We start from the raw sequence: 24,704 nt of genomic DNA on the forward strand, positions 1-24,704 counted from the left end.
TGCCCTTAAAAGTATTTTGCTTTTCAAATGCTATCGTAATCTTTTCCCATTACTTCATCCTCCTGAGAATTCTGTCTCCTGAAAATGTTATGAAGAGTTAAATAGCATTTTCAGGCTCATGTATTTATTGCTGTGCAAATATTACAAAGTGAGGAGCGGTGGCGCTGATGCTCAGACTGTTCATAAATTCCAGGCAGCCTGCATTAGCTGCGGTGTCATTACAGTCATCAGGAGTGTGAAGTTTGCTCCACTGAAATGGTGAATGTGAGCTGCTGATTGCCTTGAGCCGCCTTTGATTTCACAGGGAGCTGAAAATACTCCACACCTTGTGAAAGGCTTCCTGGGTCTGTGTGGAATAGGCAGAAGTCAGGCATACAAATGTTGTTTTAGAGGGGATCTTGATCTCTGATAGACAAGGAGGATGTAAAAGGAAATAGCACACAGAAACATAAATAAATAGCTGAACTTAGTATAAAGTTAAAACAAACAATTAAAAAAAATATAAGATCCCTGGAGTTAGAATTTTAAACAAGCTAATTAAGACTTCAGTGGTTTTCTTTTGAATAGATTGATTTCAGTCATAGGGAAAAATGAGAACACTGAACAGGAGGCAAATTTCAGTAGAGCAGACAAAAAAAAGCACTTGAGAGAGAACAGAAAATACATTGGTTCAGCTGAATTCCTGGAAATACTGGGTTTTTTTAGACTGGGGAGGGGATTCAATGTGCTGTGGGATTTATTTAGCAAAATTTTTTCCACTTCTGTTTCCAATAGCCCAAAAAATTTGATTTTTAGGATAAGCATATCTGTAGTCAGCTAAAGGAAAAGGATATGGTTCTATTCAAGTGTTTACATCTGCTTAATATTTTTAAGTAGAATGGAAAGTTTCTACTTTCTTTATCATATCAAATTTCTTTAATTTTCAGTGATCATCATCTAAAATAGTCCATTGGACTCCAAGAATAATAAGTCCTGGATAAATTTTTAAATCCTAGTGTAAAAATCATTATTTTGAGATTTTTTTACCTCGTTAATGAGTGGGTTGGGGTTCTATTTTTCACTTCTTTCCTATGAGGTTTAGCTCACCTGCCATTAAACTAGCACAGTAGATTCCCATCTGTAACTGAAATTTATTAGCTACTAATGTAGAAATCTTAGTTAAGTTTCGTTGTGAAGTGAAATTTTGCTCCCCCAATCTAAACATAGGTAAGTTGTTTCCTGCCTAAAATACAATGGTTGATGTTATTTTCAAATTGAACATTTAGAAAATCGTGGTTTTGGAATACTTTGTCAAAGGCACAGGTCAGTGCACATCAGACTGTTTATCTCTGTGTTTCTCTATTCTGAGTGTCATAGCTCCATGCCTAAAATTACAAATCAATATATTTACATGATTGGCAGTATAATATTTTTTGAAGTTTTTTTTTTGTCTGCCCAGGCTGTATTATCTATCTCTCCATTTCTAAAAAACAGTTTTGTTCAACCACATACTCAAGTGTGTACACACTGAGGGTCCTGGTTTGCAGGTCTGTGGCTGGGGCTGTTGAGATACGGCTATTGGCATTTAGATTTCTCTATTTCCTACATTAGACTTAAGATCTCAGCAGTAAATGTAATGATACTATTTAAAATTTAAATTATGTTTCTTTAGAATTGTTACATAGTGTCTTAATTATGTATAGTTTAAAATTTGTTTTTAGTTCTTCATGGATTATTAGAATAATTCAGATTGGGAGGGACCTCAGGAGACTTCTATTCCAACCTCCCACTTGTAAGAGCAACAGCTGTGGCATGAAACCAGGTGGCTTAGGTGTCTGACAAGTAGGATCTTGCAAGCACTCAAGGACAGAAACTGTACACCTCTTGGGCAGCCTGTTACTCTGCTTGACTGCCCTAGTGGTGAAAATTTTTTTTTCTTTTTATTGAGTTGAAACGTCTCTTACTTCAATTTGTGTGGATTTTCAGCTTGTACCATTGTGAAGAGCCTGGCTCTTTACGTGGCCCTGCACTTGGGTGCAATCCATCCACTGCTTGTCCCAGTTTGGCATCAGCTGCAAACTTGTCTTACCTCCTCCACGTCAGTGATAAAGACACTGAACAACAGAGATATGTGTGATGCTCTGCTTGTAGTGGGCCCCTGGGCAAACCATATCCCATTAGCTACTACCCATTGATCCCACCCATTCTTCCAAGTTGCTTTTTCGATCATTTATTCCGTGCCTTCAGACCATAATATCCTATCTTGGATTAAAGAATACCGTAGAAGACCTTTTTGTAAGGAAAGCTTCCTTACAAAAGAACTTTCTAATATACTGGGTAGAAGAAAGTTGCACTATTCAGAGAGAGCAGGGACAAAGCACACAGCACGGGAGTCCCTGGGACAAAGCACATGGCACAGGAGTCCCTGCCTGCACCTGTGAGTGTGAGGCAGAACTCTGTGCTCCTGCCAGTCCTCACAGATGACTGAGTTTCTCGCTTGGGTAATCTAATTGAATAAAACCAACTTCCTGCCAGTAAAATAAGCAGCAGGGATTATCAATTCTGTTTGTGTTAACACACTGTTATAAATGGAGTTCAGTGGATATTTTTTTTTTGGAGCTTTCTGGTGTGACTTAGAACCAAAGAAGAATCAAGTCTGACTGTTGGAACTTAATATTTTTTGCACAGAAGTAGAATTACAAACTGTGAAAGCACATAAGGGGAATGCAATTTGCATGTTCTTTCACAATGAATGAATTATTTATTAACTGGTCATATTAAGCAATACAAGCAGAATTAATATTCTCTGTGCAGCTGAAGCTGTAAGGCATGTTTCCATGAAAACTCTGCTTATGGCTTGCAATTTCTGATAGGGTGATGAGTTCTTAGAATGTGTTTGGATTATGAAAGTGGCAATGTTCCTAATTGTAAAGCCTTTAATACTTCTCCACAAAAAAAAATCATATTTCACTAAGGGTTTGGGTTTATGTTATGATGTGGTTGACCTGTTAATGTGAGTTTGAGTCTCCTTTTAATGAGAATCTTTTCATTGAAGTTTCTGATCAGCTCCTGAGTTCTTGTAGCAATATTCATCCTTGGTTTGGTGAAATGAATACAGCAAAGGTGGACATAGAAAAGTATTTGACTTCACTTACCTTGAAAAGGAACTTCTAGGCCATTTTCAGAGATCCAACAAAATTTGCTTTATAGATCTAGAGATCTAGAAGAAAATATTCACATTATCAGTGAGTATAACTCGGGGAACCTCTAGGTTCCACATCTCTGAGGTGCTCCAAATCTTGCAAAATTTGGCTTCATGAGAAGTTATTAGGTCTCCCTCTGTGAAAGTTACATTGATCTTTTATTTCCTATACCCCAGCTCATTTTACTGTTTTCTCCCAGGATATATCAGATTTAAACCCCACATTTGCATTCAAAAGGCAGAAATACTTTAATTAGAGCAATGGAACTCAAATTAGTGCTCTCCTTTATATTTTCCACAGGGCAAGAGATTTAATTTTTCTTGCAAATGAAATTTTTAAGAGATATCTGTATGAATTTGATGACATATGGAAACAGCTCAGCAATTCACAGTAGGGTCACAGCCTCAGGGTTAAAAAGTAATTCACTTGTGTGTGAACAAAACTACAGAGAAGGCAATTATTAAATATTTAATACTGATCTTTCTCTTTTCCACTCTCCTTTCTCTTTTCACAGCTTTGGAGAGCATGGAAGGATACTATTACAGAGACAGTGTCTCAGTGGAAGAATTTCAAGCTCAGATTAATGCTGCCTCACTAGAAAAAGTCAAGCAGTATAACCAGAAGTTACGGTGGGTAATAAACCAACATTCCTGGAATTAGCTTACAGAGTTCTGTTTTTCAATTCAGTTTCTGTGACACAGCTTTAAACTGAAATGTGCTAGATGGTGGTAAATCATAGGTTCGTGATTAAGATCCAAGATTCATGATTCTGACTTTTTTGATTTCTGCACCGTTGAGTTACTTTTACAAAAATTGTTTTCTCCTGAAAGTTTTAGCTGTAATTGCCTCCAGGTTGTTGCAATCATGCATATAGAAAAGAAAAGTTCTACTTGATCACAAGTGGGGTATCAGAATTGCTACACATTATGATCTGATTTTATAGATCATATTTACCTAATTGCTACAGAATAGGGCTTGAAAAGCAATGTTCTAGTCCTGCTCTTTCTCCCCACACCCCACCATACTAATGGGAATACAGACATATTTGGATACCTGCATCAGCAATGGCTATGGATTACAGAGTGCATACTTGCCAGTATATGTAGAAATTATGCAGCTGTGTATTTTGGTACATATTTTAATAAGGAATTGCACATAAAGACAGAATTTCTATCACACAAAATAATCTGTTAGTTATGAAGAAAGTGAGGAAAATGGGTCTCACTGTGCAAAACACCTGTTTGAGTATTCTTACTTGCCACGTGAGTTGAAGAGTGCAAAGAACTGTGGTAAATCCGTATCTATTCAAGTTCTATAATTCTTGAATTGGATGGAAATGTCATTTCACCCTGACGATTAGGCAGTTTATAAAAGCAGCAGAGAACAGGAGTTCCAAAAAAGCCCAAGGATAATGGAGAAGGGGTGAGAAGACAAATGAGGATCTCTTTGCAATGTGTTGGCTATCTCTGGGAGGTTTTCTTCATGGATCTTGCAAAATTATTTATCTTATTTGTTATTAAAGCAGTGGAATTTCAAGATTCTGTTTTGATCTAGGTACTGCTATAGCAAAAGTAATTTTAAAGCCAATTACATTCAGTAAGTGTGGTATATTTGTTTTTTTTTTTCTGTGTGACGTCTCTGTCTGCATTTGTATGTCAATGACAAATGTATTAATTTAGTCTGTTTTCCATCTTCTTGTATTCACACTTCCTGTTTTGGAAAAGAAGTGCCTCCTGAGTATTTATGTCACAAGGTTTATGCTATAAATCAATTTTACAGAGAAATTTGGTCATGCCAGTATTTGGCCTAGATGAAATCAGCTGGTGTTGGAAAGAGATTCTATCAGTTAGACAAGGCAAGACTTTTTGTGTTGGTTTTTTTTCTATGAATAGGACCAATTTAACCTCCCATGAAAATCCTTAAAATAAATTCTTCCTGACTCTATGCTCTAGTGTTCCTTGACCTTGCTTACCTTATGAGTTTGGTCCTCCATTCATGCTGTGGCTATAATGAGGTACATTCCTCTTTACAGTGTTGTGACTCACAGCTCTGATGAGTTGCTAAGCTTCAAGGCCTACTTTTATAAGAAATTACTATGAAAAGCTTATCATTAACAAAAATTACGTTTTTTACCATTACCCATACCATGGGTATATCTGCCCAGTCAGAAAAACAGGAAAAGAATTTATGTTTTTTTCAGCTCTCTAATGTCTGCTAGAACATTCAGTAATTGATTTGTTTGCTTTCTGGTGAACTCTACCCATTTCTTAAGTGCAGCACAAACAGCTTCAGGAAATAACTGACAAAATGAGAAGACGAAAAACAGAGAAGCAGATGCTTCATTCTTGTTCTGCTATTTGCTAGCCTGTGTAGGTGTTTGGCCAGGAGAATCTAATGAAGTAACTACAGCAGCAAAAGATATTAACATTGGGGTAATTGCTCTAAAGAAGAACAAAAACATGAAATTAAATATTCCCTGGAAACATACTCGAGTGCAATAGTACTTCATGTGGAAGAAATCCTCCATGCAGCACCTCTTAATCAGTAATAAAATAAGTCATCCAAGATACAACCCATAAGCTATTCTTTCTCCGTAGAAAAGGAATGTGCTGCTTGCTTGTTCAATGACCAGCTGATGACCATTTTATCATCTCTCCATCACTACAGCATCCAAAGCAAGTGGGAGCAATGGCAATGGAAAAAGTAGTGGAAGAAGAGCATGAGGACTAGTGGGAAAGAAAGCAATGTTTGGCAGTGACACTGCAGCCAAGGCATCCATTAATGAGAACTCAGGAAATAATTTCAACTTCTCTTATTCCTGATGCATTGAGTTAGTAATGCTCCAGTAATATTTTGTATGGTCCCAGTTGGTTGTGTATGGTCCCAGGTGCAGAGATGTTGGCCTAGCTTGGTATGTACTCAAGCAGGAGAGTAAATTAAAAAATGAGTAGTATCTATCTACCTCTTAATTTCATGTAGTAAAGTATTATTAAAGTTTTAGTGCATAGAATATTTTTGTATGATGTATCTCATACCAATGTGTGCTTTAAATGGATTAATATACAGATTATTTATTTGAATTAATCAAAAGATATATTAGGGAATTTTTAGACTTTTCAGGATTTCAGGAAGGATAGCCATTAAGTCAAGAGGCTGAACCTCTGCTTTTATTGCAGAGGTCATTCATAACATCAGAACTGATGCAATAAATCCAGGTGCAAAATTGTCTTCCTTGACATTGATTTGAGCATCATAAGAGCTTCTGTCTTTCTGTTCTTACTTTTTGCAAATATTACCTCAGCTATTTCATAGCTATTTCATAGTCATTGATAAGATCATCATTTTTATGAGAATGCATGAAAGACAGTTGAAATCAGTTATAGAATTTCATGCTTACGTGGAATGGAGGAAATGTCCCTCCATCTTCTTTAATGGAATTAACCCTAGCTATTTGAATCTTATTAGTAAAATAAAGGAAGTTTTGTTGTAAGACAAGCTCAAGTTGAATTCTTCTACTATTCCTGAGGCAACATCCTCTACACCAGCAATATGTAGGAAGTGCTTTATTGAAATAAAAATGTTATTTAAAGAAAATCAACAAAACAACCAATACTTAGTTTATAAGATTTCAATCTGCTGAGAAGTTTTCAGCATCTAACCCACAATTATTCTTAATCATGCTGGATTATTTTTTTTCAAATTGCACTTATATTTATAGTTCACCAATTCCCTTTCTGTGACACTGATAAGGAAAATAAATTTATGTTCAAATTCTGTTTGAGAACTGAGCTGATGCTAGTAGTTGCCAGCAATGTAAATTAAACCTGATCAAGTTATTTGCTAATCAGGAACATTCAGTACCTCCAAGTGAAAATAATTAGGTCAGCAGAGATTTTCAAGATCTTTATTACTATGTGTTTGATAGCTCAGCAGTTGTCTTCTAATTTAGCAGTGGACTAAAAAGAACCTGTGTATCTGACCACTATGGGGGTCAATGTTAAGTAAGAGCTTTCTGTATTCTTTCTCCTCCCATTTGGTACTCCTTGACTTTCAAACAGGCTTTTTCCATCCTGAATCAATCCTTTTGCTGTTAAGATACCAGACATTATTTTGCTGCAACAGTGCAGGACACAATGGTGTTTAAATCCATAACTACTACAAATGCTGGTAGGAATAATAAAATCTCACAAATGCACTATATTTGCTCAGACTGCTTGGTTGATTTAAATATTGTCTTGCAAGTCTTGAGTCATGTAGTTGTAAAAATGTGAGGGTAAACTTAAAGCTTAAGCATTATTTGTTTAAAATACATTCTGGCCTTTGAATATGGTCTTCGTAACTGGTGAAGGTCTGTTTCCTGCAGTAAGGTTCAGTGTGCTAGCACTAGATGTATTGAATAGAAATAAACCTTATAGTCTGTGCTGTGATGGTCAGATTGCTTGTGATGCAAACCTGTTGGAAGCTGGGACAGCCCTGGCAGACAGATTAGCTGCATGGCCATAGCTCAGCCAATCTTTGAACTGAACAATGATTTCCAAGTAAAGCAATTAGTTGATATGAGAACAGTATTTATCTTTAGAGAAATAGGGTTTCAGATTAGCCTCCTGCAAAAAGTAAGCCATATTTGAAAATGGACTTTCAGTGTCAGAATGAAAACTTCTGTATTGTTTGTCTAAGTTATCATAGGTTTGCACTTGCTGGCCCAGGATGGGAATCTGAGTGTGCAGCAGGAAGCTTGCTCTTTCAGTTTTCCTATCTCTGTATTTGACATTTTATCAGATTAATCTTTTTTTTTGCTGCTGGTGAGGGTCTTTTTAGGGTTTTTTGTAGTGTGAATTCTCAGTCTCGGTAAAAGGTGTCCCTCTTATGACATTCTATTAAAATGCAGTTTTCTACAGGTGCTTCTGGTTAGCTGCTTAATCAGAAAAGTCCAAACACATCTTATGCTTTAAGAGTATTTTTCCTGGATAAGTCTGTGCACATAAGGGATGTATCACAAAGGCAGAGAGGATGTTCAGGTCACAGGTCATTCAGCAGGGTGCAGGGCTGTGGCTGTACCAAGCCTACTTCCAGCTTCTGTGTCTCTACAGTGTGCTTCACTTTCATTGCTGACTGCAAGAGCAAACTACAGTAGTCTATAGGTGCTGAAAACAGCAATATATATGCTTGGATTCCAAAACTGTCTATGCAGATAATTTTTAGCTAATAAGAAATTAGAGAAATTAATGGTTTCTATGTAGATGAACAATTTTAATTCTTCTTAAGAAATGTATGCTAGCATTTAGATATCTAAACCCCTTCAAAATTTGTTTTCTGATGTTATGTTGTCTAAGATTGGAATGTACAGAGGAAATGAGAAAAATAATAGATGAAGGCGAGGTCAGGAGAGTTCTGATTTTCCATTAATTTTCTCTTATCCTCAGCATGGCACTTTTTTGTGACACCCCTATATTATATGATGACCCAGTTCTTTACTCCAAAGATAGGATCATGCTGTGGGAAAGACAACTGGGGGTAGCTGTACATCCCCACCACTGGTGTGGGTGTTAATTACCACTGTATAGTAATTAACTCTCCTGTGCATCAATAGAGAAAGAAAGTCTGGAAAAAATGTTCCTTCCTTCCTGCCTAACATTCTGTGTGATTTGGAGCTATTCTTTGAAGTCAGCTGTGTCCAGGGTTATTGGCAGCTACTTCTGTAGTCTGTTGTACAGCCATAATAAAAGAAAAACTAAAGCAAGCAGTAAAGGGGAAAAAAATGTGGATTTTGTTTGAGTTTTCTTGGGTTTTTTTTTGTTGTTTTTTTTTTTTTTTTTTTTTTTTTTTTTTTGTTGGGCTTTTCTTCCTATGCTGTTGCTTTCTTGGATATCATGATATCATTTTGGAAGGTAAATGAAAGTCTGTTATGCTAAGGAAGCAATTATAATCAGTGAATCTAATGACAAATGATTTAGCTAACTACCCTCATTACATTGAACATCTGATTACACTGAATGCAATATTTGTCATTTTAAAGAGTTTCATTTACAATGTAACTTCAAACAATTTTTCTGTCTGAAACCTCCTGTATTTATTTTATGTCGTAAGTAATCCTCCACAGAGGAGTGGCAGGGATGTTACAATTCAGGTGGTTTTCATGTTGTTGGGGTTTCTTGTTTCTTTTGATTTTCAGAAAGATAAGAAAAGGAAACCTTTTCTGCCCCTAGAATATCTGCAAACATGGAACAAAATCTGAGGACTGTAGCATCTTCTTTATTTATGCACGCACGTATGGATGCGCAACAGCCTCTCAAGCTGCAGGCTTCTTGGCAGGATGATGTTTTCTGTATCCTGTATAATTTAGTCAAGGCAGAAAATAGGTATGATGGCACTCATGGCTACAGGCTGAACTAAAATTCTCTAATAGTTGCTTTGCTGTAACTGATTTACAATGACATAAAGGATGTATCCACTTAAAGCTAGTTAATTACTGTGAAAGAAAGAACTTGTCTCTGAAACAAAATGATGAAGCCTCAAGGCAATACCTGCATTATGGAAAAGGCTAGATCTTATATCAATTCCTGTAGTAAATACATTAAAATGCACCTTAAGGCTGACAGACTCCTTGCCCCACTGTTTCCAGTGGAAAGCTTTTCCAAAGCAAATGCTCAAGTGGTCAAAAAGGTTATCTTGCTTGTCCTTGTGCTACTCTTGTTCTGTGGTGGGTCTTTTCTTCATATGTCTGTTCAGGTCAGTGAGTGACATGTTTATGAGCAACTAACAATTTCTCTCATTGCCATCAAATTTAGAAGAGTGATGTGAGGGGACTTACGGGTTTCAGAGAGTGATTCTGTGACAATATTTTCTTTTTGTTACAGTGAGATATTTCTAAATTACATAGAAAAACTGCTTCCCAATATTCAATACTACCTCTTTGATACACAGCTTTTTGTTCAAACAGTAGCAGTAAAGCTGGACTGCAATACTACATAGACAATTTATAATGTATTTCCTATGACTATAAACATTGGAAATCTAATGACTCTTAGATTTTTAAGATGTGCTTCCAAATTGACGCTTAGACTTTTAAGATGTGCTTCCAAATGTCTAGAAATTTGTGACGTAACTCTCTCTGAATCATTAATTGAAAATTAAATCTGAATGCAGAATATTTAATTGAAAATTAAGCATTCACTCTGAAGGATATAACAAAGAAATAATAGCAAAGTTTGTCTCCTGATGAACTTAGTGAGAAGTACTTTAGATAGAACAGAAATTAAGATTCATTGCATCTAAGTGAATCAAGACCAGAGAGAATAGAGAGATCCTGGGAAAAGTAAATTAAATTTGTCTAGCTGGTCTAAAAGCTATTGCCAGATGGTTTGAATTTAGCTTTGGGATTTTTTTTTTCCTTTTTCCATGCTGTACTCATTCTGTGAATGTAAATTAATTGTTTCTTTAGACTTTTGACAGAATAGGATCAGTATTTATTATCAATAGTTTTTTACTTTGTTTACAGAACATGGTAGTCTTCTGTAATTGAAAGTTATGAGTCTTGGTAGATTATATGTACTGACTCTTTGCTCACTGAGGTGGACATCACCTGCTTTCCTTATCTGCTTTCCTTCTCTCTGCAAGCACAGAGAATGTGTATCTGCAGTGATCAGAGGTAGAGCCTTTTCTTTCACTCTTGGTCACTGATAAGAACCCAGCCCAAGCCTACGGTAGTTGAAACCCTAACCACTTGATGAATATTTGGCATGTTGCCTCTTTAAACAGTGTATTCTATGTCTGGAATATTCAGAGCTAAAAAGGAGACATACATTGTCTGAAAGAGAAATGTGGAAGCAATTACTTAGCATTATTTGGTTCAGTGTGGATTTGGCTGTTTTGACAGTGATGAGAGAAGCAGGAGGGCACCTGTAACTGGTCTGTGGTCGAAGAACTTCCCTTTCTTATCAAAATAGGATGGTTTCAAGTGCTCTTGGATGTAGGGAGAGATGCTGGAGACTAAATTCTGAAAAAACAGGTGAAAAGTGGGCAGTGTTGCATAGAGCAAAAGGTACTTTTTTCCCATTTTTTTGTCATCCATGACTTTCTGTCTTTACATTTCTATGTTCACATTTATATAATCCTCTGCTCTTGTGTTTACAAAGATTTAAGAGTAGGGCTGTGAAAGGCCTGCTTCAATAGCAAGATTATTACTTTGGAAGCATCCTCCTCTGTTTGTACCTCAGACACTTGTGCTCATTCTAGTGCCAGTTGCTCGACATACCTTACTCATAGGCTGAAGATAATTTAAATTGGTGGGAGACCAGTAGTTTAGCCAGATGCTGCAGTATTGCAAGAAAATGAGGAGCATTATGAAGATTCCTGCCCTTATTTTAAGAGTCTACTTTCTTGGGAATTTGGTTTTCAAGAGTTGAGAGTGTCTATCCCTTCTATACTAGTCCACTAAAGCCAAGGAAGTCCTTAAGTTTCATTTCTTGAAATTTTCTCAATACCCCTGCCCACTTGTAAGTATTTAAATGCACTATCAATCTTGATTAATCTTTCTCTTCTTTATGTTTTTTGCTTGCCTCACCATACAGTCACATCCCCTTCACCAAAGCCTGCACTATTTCCCACAGTAGAGGAAAATCCTGTTCCCATCCAGGACAGGGTTAATTTCTGCAGCACCCAGGAGGGACATGGCTAGGACCTGGAGATTGTTTTATACCACCTTACATAATTTCCAGGGGCAGGGGAAAGGACCCCCTTCCAAGGAGAAGAGATTCCTTCTGCTGGAGTAAATGTGGTGCTGGTCCTGAGCCGCAGGGAGCATGGGGTAGCATGTGGTCAAATTGTGGGCTCCACAGAGAGCGCTTTTGTGTGGGAATCACATTCTCTTTTGTACACTTTTGTCATTAATATTGTTGCTCTTACTGTTTGTTTTCTTGCCCCACTGCTGTTTCTAGTAAATTGTCCTTATCTCAACCTGTAATCTTTATCTTTTGTGACTTCAATTCTCTTCTCCAGCCCCCTGCAGGGGAAGAGGAGTGAATAATGGTGCATGGCTTGGAGTGGTTTCAGAGGAAAGACTAAATTGGAGAATACCATTCCTAAACCATGACATCAGTAGGGACTGACAAAACTTGGTTTGCCACTTTGTGATGGGAATCATAGAATTATTTAGGTTTGGAAAAGACCTGAGTTCAACTGCTAACCCAGCACTGCCAAGTCCACCACAAAACCATGTCCTTGAGTGCCATATCTACACATCTTTTGAATACCTTCAAGGATAGTGACTCAACCATGTCCCTGGGAAATCTGTACCAGCGCTTGACAACCCTTCAGTGAAGAAATTTTTTCCTAATAACCAATCTAATCCTCCCCTGGCACAAATTGAGGCCATTTCCTCTTGTTCTATCACTTGTTGTATGGGAGAAGAGGCCAACCCCCACCTCATTACAAGAAGAACAATGAGGTTTCCCCTGAGCCTCCTTTTCTTCAGGCTAAACAACCCCAGCTCCCTCAGTTGCTCCTTTTAAGACTTGTGCTTCAGGCTTTTCTCCATCTTCATTGACCTTCTCTGGACACAGTCCAGCAGCTCAAGGTCTTTCTCATAGTGAGGGCCCCAAAATTGAACACAGGATTGGAAGTGTGGCCTCACCAGTGCCAAGTACAGAGGAGTTAGGACCTTACCAAGGGGTAGGGATTACTGAGTTGCTTACTCATTAAATACAAGTTACACATGAGTAGAGCCATATGGTTTTCTGTTCTGCTCTTCAGTTTTCACAATAGTTGTGAAAGGTCAGAATATTACTGTATGCTCTTTGACAATTTAAAGTCATGGTGCTGTTACGAAACTTCGCAGTTGTTAAAAGGAAAACTTTCTGTAATGACTAAGGGTACTGGTGATGCTGTACATAGGATTGTATTGCTGACAGATGCTAGGAGACATGATTTAAAATTGCTGAGTTTTAGCATGGGTTGAGAAGGTAATTATACTTGGTAATTTATAATTTATTGAGAGTTACCATTTATTGGAAAGAACACATGAAACAATTTGCTATAACAGCAAATGGATACATTTACTACAGAAAAAAATTACTTTTTACATATATATTATATGTATATAGATGTATTTACAAAGGTATATGTATAAATATATCTATACACATATATTCAATAAGCGTGTTATACACTCTCTCAACTGTGCAGTTAAAAACTTGATGGCAGAACATAGAATTGTTATTAAAGAAATACAAAAGCATGTGTGCACATAGATGCAAAAAGACAGAGATACTGTTTATCTGTGTCATAAATATGTGCTTTTTAATTTGAGCTGAAGAAAATAATTAGGGACTCCCACACTTCCCTACTCCACACCTCTGTCCTGGTGTGTCCTTTCTCAGATTGCTGATTGTGCTTTTCAAGATGGTCTTGAATATCTTGTGACTGAGGGATAAAAGATCTAGTAGAATTGAGATCTATTTCCATGCTTCTGTTGAGTACAGTAGGAACTAATTTATATGTTTGCCGCAGTGGTGTGGAAATAAAATGCTAAATTCTTCTATGCTATAACACCAAAGCAAAACCTTTCTAGAGCAGAACCATCAACTTGGTGGTGTTTAATGCCATAACCCAGTTACCTTCCCTTCTCCAATTACTTCTTTACTATCCTTGTATTAAAAAAAAAATATTAGCAATACCTAGGATGACCCTGTGGGTTTGCTGGCACAAGAAATTGAGAATAAGACTAAACACTTGGATTTGCTTGAATTATCTTTCTGTTCCAAGTTACTCAGGAATGTGTGTCTCTGCAGGTCTTGAACTTGCTTAGGCTTTTATTTGCAAAATTTCAATTTTCAGGACTTTATACATGTCTATGTCAGTTTTGGAGGATACCCTGTAAAATGCTTCACTAAGTAAATATCAGTACTTCTGCATTTCCTTTGTACTCAGGTTCTGGGAAGACATCTTGGGAAAGCCTTTTATCTTGTGAGAGATTTTACTTTTTGAACCCTAGGATGTTTGTTACCTTATCCCAGTGTTAGTTTTCCCCGAGAGACTTGTCTCTATTATTTGACATTGCTGTGTAGGGAATATCTTCCAAAAATCGAACACAGAAATAATCCCAGTAGATTTATTGTATATTGGATTATCTACCTTTTCTTTTTTTTAAAGGAAGGCTTTTCTGCTGGATCTTAGAGAAATTGCAAAGCTTTAAAAGCTAAACTAACGTCACATTTGGAGACAAAGAACTATGATTTCATTCTGGTTCATTTCAAATGGATTAGAAAATATTGTCCAAATTGGCACAATGCCAAGATTGCCATTAACTTTTCCATAAAATATGATTAAGGACCTTAACAAGCATTTAGTAATTAAGCGAAGTGCTTTGGAAATTTATATGCTGTCCACAGGTTGTCATGTTCTGTAAAATACTGAAGACAGTTTTTATGAAAAGCAATAAAAATAAAGCACTTGAGAAACATCTGGGGGTGTTATCTGATGGGGAAGGAATAGTTTCACTTATAACAGGATTTTTTTTATATTTAAAATGAATGTTGTGTATAGTTAATTTTTTATTTGGGTTTTTTTGGTTATTATAATTGCCTGAATTAATGGAGAAATTCCTGTAACCATATATCCCATTCCAGTGTCACTGTTACTTCATTTTATACCCTGAGTTAATTATTTCCTATGTACTCCCTTAATTAGTGTACTGTTCCATATTTGGTTTCTGGTTTCATTTAATGCAGATGAATTTGCTGGAATAACAGTCCAAAGAGATGGGATTGCTGAGCAGTCTCTGAATGAAGCAGATCTCCCTATTGTATGGCAGGAAAAAGCAGTATAGGCTTTCAGTCTGATAATGTTCAGTGGACAGTAGTGTGAGGCTTTGTTTTGTAGCTTTGCTAACAAAGAAAAAAGGTTGGTCTGCTGCTGCTGAGGTAGCTTTTATGTGCTATGGCCACTCAAAGTGATTTATGAGTAATTTTCTCTACAAACATCTTTTCTTTTCAATACTGTCCAGCTTCCTTTGACACAGAGTGCATTATGGATCATGCAACAGGCTTAATGGAATAACAGAACTGGATTATCCTTGCTGTGCTTTCTGAGGGAATTAATTGAAACCTTAAATTTGGGAGATCTTGTTTTTCAAAACTACAAACAACAAATAAATAAAAGGTGGATGGATTTTTTTATCAACTCAGTTATTCCAGATTATTGAAGAGTAGCAGGTATTCAGATCTGCAGTCTGCACCCCTGCCCAGCAAGCATTCAACAATGTAACTTCTGTCCTAGATAAAATAATAAAATAAGAGGGGGAGCAATTTTTTAACCTTGTGTACTACAGTGCTGTAATCGGTGCTTTAATGAATCAGTGCTTTAATGACTGGGAGATCCAGCTGATCTTGTTTGAGAGCTAAGATGCAAGAAGACAATTTTTTTCTTCTTTTTTTCTTTTTTTTTTTTTTTCCCCCATATTATAGAGCAACTGAAATTTGGCTGCCAAACTCTTCAGTTCCAGCCTGGGTTGTGGCTCACTTGTGACCTTGAGTCAGGTCTGTGCCTTGAGCACACACCATGGAACTAGATCACAGTGATACCTTGAGGTTGGCACTGGAGAATTTCTCTTTTTTGTCCTACATGTTCCACCATTCAATTGTGTTTCTCTTGTTCTGTTTCATTTAAATGTTGCCCAGAGTTTCTGCATTAGTAGCTGTTGCCTGGTTCTCACTGTTAGGTAGGGAGGCCTACCAAATATTTCTATTTTCAGCTGCCACAGGAGCTTTTAGAAGCTTTCCAACCAGCAGAATGAGTTTTGTGATCAGAGAAACATGGAATGGCTTGGGTTGGACAACCTTTAAAGATCATCTGTTCCAACTTCACTGCTGTGGCAGTGACAGACTTAAGTGTTGCTGCAGAGGCAATAAAACCTGTGATCTTATCACAAAGAGCGATATTTACCTATTAGATGCTTAATGATTGCTCCTCTGTGGTGAGCAATTAATGTGCTTATAAGTTGGGAAATTAAAACGAAAATTCCTCTAGGGCTCCTGAATTGAAGAAGACATGTCTAATGCATATTTGTCCCCTGTAGGGTTTCTGCTTTTTTGTTTCTTTTTATATTATGAACATATATATGTTTTCTCTGTCAGTACTGTGTTTCATGTTGGGGATTTTGCTTTTATGTTACTACATGTATATACAGCAAGTATAAAAAAGCTTGTAGAATGTCAAGCTCAGTCTTAACTCCATGCCAGTTTTCCCAAAGTCACTCTTGAAATCCATACAGTTGACACAGACCTTTTTTTTCATGGGTTGCTTTGTTGAAAATCACTTTCAGATCCCATTTTTTTTTCTGATGACTAGATATTAGAATTTTGCACTGTATTGTCAAAGGGCAGAGGGACAGATTTTTGTCTCCAGAACAAAAAAGTGTTCTTTATTTTATTACTTTATTTTATTAGTTTTTATTTAATTACTTTAAAAGAAGGAGTGATAGTGCATGTTGATTATTACTCCTTGACCCTCTCTTACCATAAGGTAGAAAGCCCTCCAGCCTTACGATGTCTAAGAATAGTCCTTTGTAGAAATTTCGTTCAGGACTTGAAACAATTAGTTTTTGCCTTACCCTATCTGTTTGTTCTTTCAGGGCGTTCTACCTGGACAAGTCAAACTTGCCTCCAAATTCAACATCTAAAGCAGCTTATATAGATAAGGTAAGTAAAGATGTTAAGTGCTTAATTAAACTCCGCATGTTACACATTGTGTTACTGAGACTTTATTCCATCAAAAATTGACTTGTTTAAAGCTTGTGGGAGAGGGGCAGGGAAAGGAGGAGCTCTCTTGCAGCTTTTTGTCCCTCCTGTGTTTTTTGGGGTAGGTGATGCCGTGTGGTTCTGTATTAAAAGGTGTGGCAGGAGGGTATCTGTGTTTGAGAAGAGGAATCATTACCTTCCTTTTTCACTGTGCTTTCAGAGCAATGCTACTGCCCTAGGAGCATGTGGGGTAGGATGGGGGAGGACAGGTGCAGGCACAAATTCTTTGTACTGAAAGCGGGAAATGCTTTTCCAAATTAAATACTCCTTCAGCATCCTGCTCAGAAGACTTTCTTCTGAATCTTCTTATTTAGGCCTTCTTCAAATGCTTTCATCTGTCTTTAAACCTCTGTGTCTGAGAGATCCCAGGGGCTATAAAAATTCATTTAATACTTTCTTCTCTCGTTGAAGAGTTAATTCCTGTATTGTACCCCAGTAGGGGGTATAAAGAAATTCCTGGGGTCTTGCCTATGAAAGTGATTGAGCTACTATAGCTTGAGAAATAACAGTGCTCATCAGCTGAGCCCTATGACAGACTAAAATTTTATGTCAGTATCAGCCCTGGTTTTAAGAGACTGGTGGTTCCTGTTGGATCCATGCAGGGCTGCACATGGGGGAAGAAGGACATTTGCCATTCCTTCCCTGGGGACTCAGCAGCTTGCCTAGCAGTCACAGGTGCAGCAAGGAAAGTTTAGCTGTGAGGGAAGTGCTTCTTATCCTTAAACTTGTTCCCTATCTATTTCAGCAAAAAGTTCAAGGGCAAGAGCCTTGGAAAAGCATCTCATAATCCACGTCTGACCAAGGGATGCTAGGTTAAGCTAATGCATTTATTTTGAAACTGGAACAAGCCAAGTGCATGATCCAGTTTTAGCTGTGCCTTTCACTTCATTGTCCATAGCTCTGCATTAGTAGCTGACACCAGCTAAAATCAATTTAGACAGATGCAAGTTAATCCAGTAGGATTTAAATGAAGTTAAATCTGTTTGCACCCAGGTTAAAATATGCTATTTTTCATAGCTCATTTTCTTGACATCTATGCTTTTCAATGAAGTAACTATCATGGGACTGAGGCTGCCATTTCTCTAACTAGTTAAAACTGTCTTTAGGGAATTAATCTTTCTTTCAAAAGATTAATTCTTTGAGTAGCATGGGGATTTGTTGGAATCTTTTTGTGTTTCTGGAATAAGGAGAAGTGGGAATTTGGAATTAGGTGGTCTGAAAATTTGTATTGTGAACATCTCATTTACACAAAGCACCATGCTTTGTCATTGCCAGACCACTTTTGAAGGCTTCTCTTCTGACACAAGCTTTGAAAGAAGCTTGAAAACTGCCTTCTTTACTTCGTTCATTCTTAGTACAGTAATGCTGGGATTATTTTAAGTCTTACTACAAAGTTAACTGTTCTTGCTTTGTAGTAGGTTTTTGTCACATCTGTTAATTTTTATTTTTTGATATTGTTATTAAGGCTTAAGAGCTAGACATTTGATAAATAAAGGACAGCGTTGTCATAAATGTAAGCTGATTTTCTCAGCAAGTCAGATAAAAAGTCTTGGTTTCTTCCTGTATCTGTGTACAGTTGTAGGTTGCTTCTTTGTCTTCCCTTCTTTTCCCAGTCCATTAATGGACACAGCACTCATGGGACAATCAAGTCTATTGAAGTGAAAAACACTTCCATAGGCAGGACCGGGAAGAACTGAAAAGCTTTAGAAAATTGTCATATGTCGTGCATCAAAAGACTCCATGGATTGTATTTATGTCATGGAATTTGGCTTTCTCAGCCAGACCTGGCGTTCTACCTGCATCTCCGATGCCCTACTCTGTTAGGGTATTTCATGTGCTCTCAAGAGCAAATACTGAAATATCTCTCTTCCTCCCTTGCAGCTGATGAGGCCTCTCAATTGCCTGGACGAGCTGTACCGGCTCATAGGGTCCTTCATCCGCTCCAAGCGCACGGCTGCCTGCGCGTACACCGCGTGCAGCGCTTCCGGCGTCGGACTGCTCTCGGTGGCCTCTGAGCTCTGCAGCAGGCTGGGCGCCTGTCACATCATCATGTGCAACAGCGGAGTCCACCGGTAGGAAAACTGCTTTTTTCCTCCTTTTTTTGCAGTCAGGCACTCCATCATTGCAGGTTGGAGACTGCTGCTCTTTTTAGAGATGGATCTTGCACAAAATAGCTAATATCTTACATAAAATAGCAAGTGCGCTTGAATGATTTGTGGAAATTCTAGAACTATGTTTGCAGTGATCGAAAGAAATGGGCAGTACAATTTTTTTATGTTTGTGCCATTGTGATGAGATTGTTCTTCATTCAAATCAGTAAAAAGCAAACATCTTAATTGTTAAAGTAGAAAGAGGAATGTTACCTAGATGAATAATACGTATGATATTGAACTCTTAATACAGGCAAAAAGTGCTGAAATTTTTATTTGCTTTTATGGTACGGGAAATAATGGTAGAGCTTGATTCAGGGGAACAGGATGAAACATAAGTCATATGCATTTTTTCAGGTACACCTCAGGTTTAGCCTGAAGGACAGGTGATGTTTTTAATATAATACCAAAAAATAGACTGACATACAGTCAACTGAACTTTGTCATCAACCCTAAGAGATTTTAATAAACAAATATATATATGAGAATAGTATCACCACAGAGCTCTCTAGTACTTAATCATATTTGTCACAGACAGCAATATGTTTATGCTCCACCTGGGCAGATTATAATTTTTTTGGGACAGTGTACCAAAAAAAGCAAAGACTAAAATTGGAGAGGGGGAAAAACCCAAACAAACAAATGAATTAACAAATAATCTGATACTAAAAATATGCTCTATTAATAAGAATTCCAAACTGTAGATAGTAGCAGTCTGTTTAAAATGTTGCTTAGTTTCTGATCTATGCAAGTCCTTACTTTAGCAGAGGTTACCAATACTTTGTGTTAGAATGAGCATTACTTTCTCCTCATTTTAAGTAAAATCCTTTCTTCCAAAGAGTTTTGAGGAGGGGAGAAGGAAAAAAGCAATTGACACATAAGCAATGAATATTATCAGGCATGCAAAAAAAGGAAAACCTCCATATACAGCCAAAAAAATTAAGTTTCAAAAAATAGTGTTTGCCATTTGAGAGTTGGCAACAGAGTATTTGTATTATTCTGTCAATGGTACAAGTGTACATACCGTACTGTACTTAATTTTGGGAATAGCAGGAAAAAGCTTTGTTATGTAATACTAGTCACTGTATCAGATGAAGATGCAAATGCTGTGGAGCTTGAGCTATCATGACACTGTTGTTTTAGAAGACCATGAGGCTGTACAGCTTTTCTCTTTGTCTTGCTTTCAGCTTCATGTCTCATGTGATCAAAAAAAGGTGTCGGGCATAATTCTGATGGGTTTTTTTAAGCTGAAAAAAACTGCCTCTGTGTTTGATCACCATTTCATGAATTTATCGGTGCATTTGTGCTAAAAGTTCTGATCGTTTAAGACTGAAGTCAGAACTACCCAAATAAACTATTACCCCGTAGTGCGTAGGTCACAAATTACTCAGAATAATTTGGTGACTGAATAAGATGTGGTTTGCTGAAATCTGAACATGAGCAATTTTCTAAGATGAAAATTAATTCATCATAAAATTTCTGCTCAAAACTAGGGCTAATTCAAAGGTAAAGACTTCTAAACTGTCTATAGAAGTGTATTTTAAAACCACAAAAATTAGAAAACTAACATATTGGTTTTAAAGACTGTATTATGAGCATGGGAATGGGATTTAAAAGTGTTATGTGTGGGTTTCTGTCTAGTCGTTAAAGGATTCATCATCATCTATTTACATGAAGTGAAGGTGCAAGATGCTTTTCTTTAAAGCATGACTAGTTCTACTTTACAGCGAGTCCATTTGAGTTTTGGTACAAGATACTGCTACTTAATTTGTGCATTAATACTGCCTTTGTGACTACCATCTGTTCAGAGAAAGAAACATTAACTCTTGGCATTATCAGATATTATAAGATAGGCCCTCCAGGAAAAATGAATGGGCTAGTTGAGAAACTGTATAGGTACTTAGGGGTTTGTACCTGGAAGTTCAGAAGAAAACTCATGTATTTAGAGAAAAGAAGGGATTCATTCACTCTTCTAAGGGAAATAAGTCCCTTTGGGTGGTTAAAGCTAAGTAAGTTTTTTAATAACAATTTCCTGAAATAACTGTTGCAGATGGAAACTGGATGGATGGATGGATGGATGGATGAAGAAGATTTTCCTTAGCATTTGGAGTCATAAAAAGTCATTTTACGTACTGTTTTCTCTTTCTGGTCTCCCTAGGCCACATCTCTACAGTCCAGTACTAAGTGGACTTTTGCTTTTGACATTCTGAAATTGCTTTTGCCCAGATAGAAAGCTTGCTTTGTTTGCAGCTTGTAGGTTTGCTCGGTGAATTTTCTGCTCAGCATTTCTAGTGTTAAATTCTGCAGTGTTTCTATGGACCTATTCCCCTTGCTGCTCTCAGAGTGAAACGGTCTTGCAGCAACACAAAATCCTGTGAGGAAGACATGAGAAGAAAGAGCAAGATGCTAGATGTGATCAAGTCCCATAGACAGAGGACTTTGCTTTATGCTCATAATCTCAAAGGCTAAATTCTTCTGTTTGTTGGAGTAGTATTTAATCAGGGCAGATAATGTTGCTAAATAGTGCTCCTTAGCTTTTTTGCTAGTTCCTTAGAGATCCAGCTACTGATTTGCTGTTAGAGGGGATATTTATCTCTGGTTGTATTCAGCAGTGTATCTGGCATTCTGTGCTCTTAGAAACTAAATACTGGGAAGTCCATGATTGTGATCAGTTGCAGAACTTCACGTTTTGTAGGTTCCAGGTCAATGACTCATGACTTAGCACTAGGCCACAGATACTAAATTAGTCGAAAAACTGATATTATATACAGATGCTATTAGATAAACAGATGGAGGAAAAGATGTGAATTTTTCTTGCAGATTAAATTTTGAAAATCTACTCATTTGTCAGTCTTGCTAGCTTAAAAATGAAGCTCAACTTGGAGCAAGGCTCCCCCATACTTTCTTTTTAAAAGCCCTCATTTTAACTCGGTTTCTATTATTGGTCTTTAGGGAAGAGACTGAGTCTCTGGAAGAGTACAGGGTGCTCTGCTCATCATCATCTTTCTTTTGTTCATGGGGAGTGGGAACTGAGCAAGACATTAATCTCTCAAAGTTTAAATACATTTAATAGAATTAAATATATATATATATATAGACACACACCTTCCTTCAATCAGTTTATTAATCTCTTACTGAACTGATTGGAGAGACCTTTCTGTATTCTCTGAATTTAGGTGTCATGGATTGACAAGGGGGCAGGGGGAGGTTCTGCCACTGCTCTTACTAACCAGAAGCAAATCCCAGATAGCTTGTGAGGGAGGCACTGGGTGACAGTCCAATGCAGAAGAGGCCAAGAACTATGAAACAGCAGCTTTGTCTGCTTTGACAGTGATTGCTGATCTCGGGATCAACAGTGTCTTGGTTTCTGACTTCTCTGTGATCCATATTAAATTGCTTTTTACGCTGCACTAGGCTAAAACAGCTTGACAGAGTTCATACTTTCATCCCTATATCCAAGATAATGCTGGGGATTTTGAATTGCTGGTGATTGCTTTTCTTTGATTTTTATTATGACAATATGTTTACCAATTTACATTAAAGCCTGCAATCCTATATCTATTTCAGACAGCAGTTCTTTCCAAATACATTCTGAGCATCAGAAAACCAAGAATGGGGGAAAATAAATCCCTTTAACCTTCACTGTCCTAAGTGACGTGGGAGTGCCACAAACCTCCCCTTAGATTATCATAAGCAAACATGTCTTGCTGATCAACAAGAGGAACAGAGCTCTGAATTAGTTTGAGAAATCAATAGTTTGCATTTTTATTTTACCTTTTTTATCTTTCATAATTATATTTCTGCCTGCCAGCCAGCTGTCACCCTGTAAACAACGTTCTGCTTTCTTTGCTTGTGCTCATTCTGTTTGAAGTTGCTATCAGTCTGTACTAATGCAGGTGAGGAAAGGCACTTTTAAATTTTATTGAATAATGATTCTAGCTCCTGCTTGAGGGAGAAGAGCAAGACTGCACTGCACAGACATGTCCTAGCCTCTTTCTGTGCCAAAATGAAATTAGGTTCAGCATCTGCAGAAGTCTGTTCAGGGACCATAGGCCTTACAAGCTCAAAGGAATAATTTAAAGCATCCAAGTGAAACAAATCCCAAGTTTATTTAAATTTTTGCATTTCCTGGAGGATCAAGGGAAAAATCTTCTATAATCTTGATGAAACCCAAAAAATTCAGAGTCTTATTTTCTTTTCTGAATTTTAATTTCCCCTGCAGAAATTCTCTCCTTAGTGTTACCATCCTCCAAGCAGTGGGGTTCTGGCTGGCAGACACTTGGCTGAAGAATGAGGCAGGTTTTGCCAAGTGTTGATTATGCTGTCTCCTGTAGCTGGCAGTGGTCCTGCAATCCAGCTAAACCTGCTTCATCTTCCACATTGCAAAGCAGGGTAGCACCATAAGCTGTCCATCATGCCCAGCTGCCTTTCTGTGAATCAAATGAAACAAGGTGAAAAATAGGTACTCCGAATTTGTATTTTTGACATTCAATCATAAGAATTGTTCCTTTCAGATTCAGAAGTTTTCCTCTAAGAATTTAGTTCTGAGCTCAATGAGTGTGTGCTACAAAGAAAATCCTTGCAGTTTTGCAGCTGTATTTAGGCTATCAGCTCCCCAGTAAGAAAGCTTTCATGAATCAATGGGACTATTTTCAGGAGACAGGTTAGCACAGACTGAAAAACTAATCCATACCCTTCTCCAGCCATCTGGTCTCAGCTGGGGTTTTAGTCCTGTTACCATCCCATTTAGCAAGTCAAAATTCTCTTCTATTTTTTAAATGGTAGTTCTGTTATGTCTGTCTACAATTAGTATATTTTTATGAGCCATACCCACTGAGGCATAAACAAACTTCTCTTTGTGTAAAATAATTTAGGATAATAGAGTATTACATTCTGTGCTGGTTACTACCTAAAACCAGCTAAATAATTTTGAAATACGAGAATTTGTCTTAAAATAAAATAAGGAAGACATTTAGCACAAATAGTGCTATATTGTTCCTACAGCAGTAATTTTTTTATTTTGCTCTATATTTGTCTTTCATAGGCAATCTGGTACATTTATGCTTTGTCACCTCTAGTGTATCTTACTGTTCTCTTGAACTATTAAATTCATAGACACTATTTTATTTAAAATGCAATCTGAAAATGCAGAGAAAAGCATTAAATGCAGTGAGACAGAAAAAAATTATCTAAGTTGTTACTAGTATGGATTTCAAGGTGTGCTTTTTTTCTGTTTGGTCTTCTTTTAACAGTATGGATGTTTAGTAGCAGGGTTGACAACAATGCTATTATTGTGCTCTGTAGAATCATCCTTTCATACTTCAGCTCCTGCATGATTGCCTTATTTGCAGTCCAGGTCTTTGAAACTGGTGGTTTTCATGCAAAATCTCCTGCACAATAAAAATAAAATAGGACCTCGCAAACAATCTAAATGTTTTTAAAATTTAAAATTAAAAAAAAAAAAAAAACAGTTAAAAATGTTCCCCGATCTGCTTTAATTTTTGGCATAAGGAGAGGTAAGTGAATAGCTTGAATTATTACAAGATGAGAAATAAATTGCAATTTCTTACCAGATTTAC

General features: G+C 37.1%; 1 protein-coding gene across 2 annotated transcripts in view; it reads left to right on the forward strand.

Annotated features, from left to right (window-relative positions):
• The window catches only part of PREX2 (phosphatidylinositol-3,4,5-trisphosphate dependent Rac exchange factor 2), a 169,538-nt gene that overhangs the window by 122,317 nt on the left and 22,517 nt on the right, over positions 1-24,704 (forward strand). For both annotated transcript variants that reach the window (XM_021555585.3, XM_085573856.1), the window contains exons 35-37: positions 3,697-3,811; positions 16,810-16,876; positions 18,857-19,047. In XM_021555585.3, the coding sequence (XP_021411260.3) occupies positions 3,697-3,811; positions 16,810-16,876; positions 18,857-19,047 (373 nt within the window). The remainder of the gene's footprint in view (positions 1-3,696; positions 3,812-16,809; positions 16,877-18,856; positions 19,048-24,704) is intronic.

Source organism: Lonchura striata, chromosome 2 (genome assembly GCF_050655825.1).
Source record: "Lonchura striata isolate lonStrDom1 chromosome 2, ASM5065582v1, whole genome shotgun sequence".
NCBI lineage: Eukaryota > Metazoa > Chordata > Aves > Passeriformes > Estrildidae > Lonchura > Lonchura striata.